Source organism: Octodon degus, unplaced genomic scaffold (genome assembly GCF_000260255.1).
Source record: "Octodon degus isolate 3935 unplaced genomic scaffold, OctDeg1.0 scaffold00052, whole genome shotgun sequence".
Taxonomy (NCBI): domain Eukaryota; kingdom Metazoa; phylum Chordata; class Mammalia; order Rodentia; family Octodontidae; genus Octodon; species Octodon degus.
In genome coordinates, this window is record NW_004524628.1 from 5,455,071 (window position 1) to 5,461,070 (window position 6,000).

At 49.3% G+C, this 6,000-nt stretch overlaps 1 protein-coding gene across 1 annotated transcript in view; it reads right to left on the bottom strand.

The window, feature by feature from the left end:
* Kiaa1211l (KIAA1211 like) overlaps window positions 1–5,786 on the bottom strand; it is a 57,541-nt gene extending 51,755 nt beyond the window's left edge. Inside the window, exon 1 of the mRNA XM_023717531.1 lies at window positions 5,480–5,786. Within this exon, the coding sequence (XP_023573299.1) occupies window positions 5,480–5,553 (74 nt within the window). The 5' untranslated portion in view covers window positions 5,554–5,786. The remainder of the gene's footprint in view (window positions 1–5,479) is intronic.
* Window positions 5,787–6,000: the final 214 nt, after the last annotated feature.

The window sequence follows — 6,000 nt, forward strand, 5'->3', positions numbered from 1 at the left end:
ATTTAACTATTCCTGGGAGTTGACATGAGTCATAAGACTTGCTAGGCAGTAACATTTTTATGTTCACAGAACCTGGAACATCTGGTGAACTCAGGGCACAGCAGCCATACGTAGGAAACGCGGGTGACAAACATTTATTCCTCGCCTAGAATCTGGAGCTACCCTGGAGCCCGCTCTCTGATGGTCTTTGTGGGTGACAGCTCCCCTCTGGTGTGCTAGCCTTAACCTCTGTCTACGCCTCGTTCCCTTTTCCTTGCGTCTCTGCCTTTCCAGGGGGCGAGCAGTGACGTTGGGCCCACGGTACAAGGCGCAGAAATCAAGGTCTCTGTGAAGGTAAAAGCAGGGGAGGCAGGGGCGCTGGTATTAGAACACTGCTTTGTGTCTCCACTTTTTGTTTTCTACACGATTTGAGAGGGAAGCCTAAAGCGCAGTGGAGACCCCAGATGCCGGGAGAGCCAGGGATGTGGAATGTCTGAGGACAGCCCCAGAGAGCAGCATAGCTGGCCCAGGAGAGCCTGGAGGGCTACAACCACAGGCCGTGTCCTCAGGGTGGGCCGCCTGAGCCCTGTGGAGTTACTTCTCCACACGACTTGCCCAGGGTCCTGGACATGGAGCGACATGGCTTAATGTTTGCCCTGCTGGGTTTCGGTCTTGCTTTGGCCCCCATCCTTTCTACTTCCCTATCTCTTGGAATGGGAATGTTTACCTTTTGCCTTGGTGTGTTGGCAGTGCCTGACTTTCCTTCGGTTTTTAGAGGGGTTTGTAGCTAAGAGTTTGCCTTAAATCTCAGAGGAGACTCCAGACTTGGACTTTTCAGCAATGTTGAAATGTTAGGAGTTTGGCAACCCTCAGAGATAAACTAAATGCATTTTGTTGAAAGAAATCCCCATGAGTCTTTCGGAGGCCAGGGATGGAAGGATATCCTCCTGCCCCAAACCTCATTTGTCGTAAATGGTGCTTTTGGAAGCAACTGGGTCACAGAGCTGTGCTAATCACCCAGTGATTTTGGGTTAGTCCAGGGATGCTATCAAGCTGAGATCTGGTGGGAAGGGGTTGTGGGCGGCGGCCTGGAATGCCATGATCTAGAGGAGCCTTGAACACATTTTGAGAAGTGAAAGAAGCCAGTTGCAAGAGATGATATACTGTACAATTTCACTTACATCAAAGGTCCAGAATAGGCCCAGTCCATAGAGACAGGTAGCGGCTGAAGAGTTGCCTAGAGCTGGGGCTTGTGGTGCTGGGAGAAAGAAGGGGAGTGGGAGGTGACGGCTACCAAGCCCTAGGTTTCTTGGTGGTGAGACACAAATGTTCTAAACTTACTTGGGTTCACAGGTATGCAACTCTTAAAACCCGTTCCCTGACAGGACACTTCACACAGGTAAGCTATGTGACTGCGACAGACATTATACATCAGCAAAGTTGTTGGGGAAAGAAAGTGTCACCAGGAAAAAAAAAAAAAAAAGAAAAAAAAAAGATAAATGAAAGGCATTTTCATAAAAGAAGACTATATAAAATTTGCTTCCAGGGTTCATCTGATCGCTCAGCCGACTAAAGCGCCTGCTTAGGCAAAGCACAGTGGCCAGGCTTCAATCCCTGGCATGCTGTGTCAGCCCCGCTCCCGGGATGTGCTGAGATAGTGATTGAGATGCGGTGTGGTGGCGCGCACGCCTGTAATCCCAGTGCTTGGGAGGCTGAATACAGGAGAACTGCTACGAGTCCAACATACGTAGTAAGACCCTGTGAACCCTGTCCTAAATACAGAAAAAATAAAACAAACAAAATAAAATAAAATTTGTTTCCAGAAAGCTCCCACTAAAACAAGAATTAGAGGAAGTAGCCGAGGATATGGGACAGACGCTTGGAGATGCAGACAAGAATGAAAATTATATAAACACAGGCGGATCGAAAATCCACCCAGAGGGAAGGTGGGCTGGATCCCAGTCAGCACCCCTGATCTAGGGCAGAAATATAGGCCTACCCCAGCGCCGCACTCCTTCCAGCCCCAGGGCTTTGGGCATGCTCTTCCCCTGCCTGCACATGCCACTGCCTACTCTCCAAGGTCTGTCTTCTACTCACCCTCTGGTTTCAGTTTCAATTCCCCTTCCCCAGGAAGGCTGGCTACCCCTTCAGGATGAGCTAGGATCTATCTCTTTCCTGCAAGAGACTGCAAGATCCCTGAACCTTTTGGACACAAAAGGCACCAGTTAACTGCAGGGCTATCTGTGCGACCTTTGATCCTGTCCCCCTTACAATGTCCCTTCTTGCATTCCCTATACATTTCATCATTTTCCCCTTTTCTTGGGAAAGAGATGAGAATAAATTATGACTTAACTATTGTTCTCCAGTGAGTCACACCAGGATCTGCCTGTTCCTTTTTTTAGCAAAATAAGTTTCACATTATTGAGGCAAATGGGATGTGTAATGCTCACAAAGTTCCTGTGAGAAGCTGCTGTTCAAAAACGGTGCCAACTTGCTGCCTAATGATATTATTATCCTGAAGAACAGAGGGACAGAACAAGTGTAAACACCCTGCAGGAGCGGGGCATCGTGCTTGATGCACCATAACCCTTCATCTTTCCCTGAAGGTCCCGGATGACCACCTGCTCCTTGAAGTAGATGCCTGAGCAAAGTTCCTCCGTCCATCTGCCAGGAAAGATGGGGCAGAGACAGGCGGAGATCTATTCTGCATCCTGGAGAAAGCAGGCAGAGAGATTTCCTAGGCAAGGGGCTGAACGCAAAGTATACATAACTGCTAAATGAAGTAGGCTCACTTTAAGAGCTTTAAGTTGGGCAGGAAGGAGAGTAAAAAAAAAAAACTTATTGGTTGGCCCGTGTTGAAGTTTACTCACATTCTGTAACTAGGGTTTATCTTTAAAAACAAAAATAAGGTCTGGCCTAGAGAAGTGTGCCACATGCCTTCTTGCTAAGTGTGTGAAACTGAAAACAAATTCTATGAGGACAGGAAAGAGCACCAGCATAGACTGCCATTGGCAACTGCTCCAGGAATGTGAGATGAATGAATGAATGAACGAATGAGTGAATGAACTGCAGTAATGGCCAGTAAGTAAGCAGCACTTCCTGTTCAAAGCGAAACAGCACCAAGTATCCACGTCCGGCTCCCAAGGCGGCCTAACAAGCCGAAATCTCAAGGGTGGGCTGCTTCGAAGTAGGACTCTGCTAGACTGTCGCATTTCTTTTGCCTGAGTTCTTCCTACTGTCTTGCTTTAGTCGTCACCTACCCTACATCCACACACAGGTAACATTTGGGGGGCTGTGGATGCCATGGTTTGGGAGGAAAGGAAGGTGGGTGCATAGGAGGTCCCAGCTTGGAGGCCTGATCCCTACTTCCACCTCCCCAGTGGCCACATGCGAGTCAGGGACATGCAGACATCTAGAGAGGAGGACAAGACAGTGAACAACAGCTCACTCACCGGACTGCTTCTCTGCAAAGCAACACTGCAGTTTCGACCCAACAAACTCAGGCATCCACGAGATAAACATCACAATGCGTAAGCATATAAATAGGATCTTATATAAGATAAACTACCATTCTCTCAAAATTGCTTACATAAGTTGATTTAGTGGTATTCAGTGTCCTTATCAATGGGCAAATCAAGTTATTTAGTGAGGGCTACACATAGCACTCCAAACAGCATATGTGCGCACACACACACACACACACACACACGCACGCACACACACACACCTGTCCACCTAGGCAGCCTAGGCCCACACAATCACACTGGCATAAACTTCATGCCTCAGACAGCAATGTGTGACAGATTTCACAAGAGCACCCTGTTGTCACTCATCGAGAAGTGAATGTTTTCATATGAGATTTGAAAAACATCAGTTTAGACATTTTCAGGTTATTAGAGTAAAAAAAAAAAAACCCACCTATTAGAGACTTTTACAAAACCATTATTTCAAAAATAGCTAAGCATCAGAGCTTCAAACTTTACAACCTTATTTTTAGAAATTCTATTTGCATAATTCCAGGGGAAATATAAATTCATTTTAATGCTGGGGAGGATCTTACAAAGATACCATTTAACCTGGAGACTTTCGAGCTCACAGGAAAGCTGCACCTGGCATTGCTCAGCACTCAGGCACCCTGGAGTCCGGGACTCAAGGGACAGCTTTATAAGGACTAGGTCACTTTTAACTTTATGAGTTTACTGACAAGATACGCTCCCTTGGTCCTATACATATACGCCTAGATCACTTATTTAGAATGTTACGTACATGGCTGGCATTTCTGCAGGATGTCAGGTGCAGAGCTGAGTTCTGTCTTGGTTTTCAGTACGAAAACGTTCTCCAAAGTCTACTAATAAGAAGACACATCACCCCCAGTGTAACTTGGCCCATGCAACACAGGCGGAAGCAGACACTGAATCTGAATAATTATCAGACCAAACGATTTTATGAAGCTCGATGCAGCATGGGAGCCCGTAATCTCAGCACTCTGGCAGGCTGAGAAGTCCCTCCTGAGCAACTTAGCAAGACTCTCAAAACCAAACCAAACCAACATTTAAAGGCTTTGGGGAAGTAGCTCAGTGGTAGAACTCCTGGGTTTGATATTCAAAACCACACACAAAAAAGTAACAACAATGACAATGACTACAGACACAAGATTTTACCCAGCACAAGGCCTTGTGTTCAGGGAATCCTTTGGATGCTGTGTCACTGCCCCATGTAACCGAGGAAGAAGTGAGTCTTGGCATGCACCACCAAGACCTCTTCTCGCCAAAAGCTAGATGGGTCCTTCCAGAATCAATTTGGTACAACCACCCCACCCAGTCCAAGTGGCCCACAGCCTAACAATCTCCGGGACGGATGGAGCCCACCACACTGGGAATTGTCCTCCCGAGGCAGAAGCCCCAGAATGTGTTTATTTACACTGAGTAAATGAATTTGAACCAAGCCACAGCACTACTGCCCTCTGTGCCGTGGTGCACAGAACTCAAGGCACTGAGAGCCAACAGCTTCCAGGGGAAAGGTCACCAACAGCAGGGCAAGGTGGCCGCATGTGCCACGCAGGAGCTCACGCGGTTGCCTCCTGGGGCCATGTCTGTGGGCTGGGAGCGAGCCCTCTGAGGCTGAGCTTCAGGTAATAATCCTGGTGTCCTCTTACCCTGGCCTCCCTCCACTCCAAGTGTAACAACTTTGCCATGCAGATCCGAGGTACACAGGGGACAGTAAGAGTAAAGCGCTGTGTACCGAGTCCTCTTTGCCTCCATTCCCTTCATGTCCTCCCTCCCTCTATGTGACTGTCTTAAAGGAAACAAAGACACTCATTACTTTGTTCCAGAAAGCACATAATTCAAGGAGAAAGAATAAAGTCCTTAAGGAAGGAGAGCGTTAACCTGTTAGAACGTGAGCCTCAGCTCCAGGGCTGTGGCGACCCGGCCATGGCAGACAGCGGGGGTCCCCCCTGCAGCTCCCTTCCACCCGCCCCCCACGTTGCTCTCTGGCCCACCTGGGGTCAGGCCTGATGCACTGGGAAAAGGCAGCCATCCTCCTGAAAGCGATGTGGGCCTCGGGCTCTCTCATCGTCCTGGGAACTACCAGCAGGGAGTGGAGTGGCCTAAGGCTCCCGAGATACCACTGGGTGCTGGGCACAAGCCCTGGTCCTCAGCCTCCCGAGCAGCACCCATGGGCCACGAGTAAGTGGAGCTTCTGCCAACCCGGCACCCGTGCCCCGCAAGCTCCCCAGGCAGGTGTGCAGGCTGAGAGCTGGCTGAGGAACACACACTTCCTTCTTCCACTGCAGGCCCCAAGGGCCAGGGCGGGAGTGGCCTGACTCCTCAGGGAGTTGGTCTGGAGCCCTTGTCACCTGCCTCCCTGTGCCTAGAGTCGCCGCTGAGTGGCTGAGGCAAAAAACAAACTTACGCTGTGCTTCCTCCTGCTCACCCTGGAGGTAGGCAAAGGGCGTGGTCAGGGTGAAGCTGCATGTCCCTGTGCAGGCGGGGGCAGCTCTGAGAAGGACAGCTTGGACAC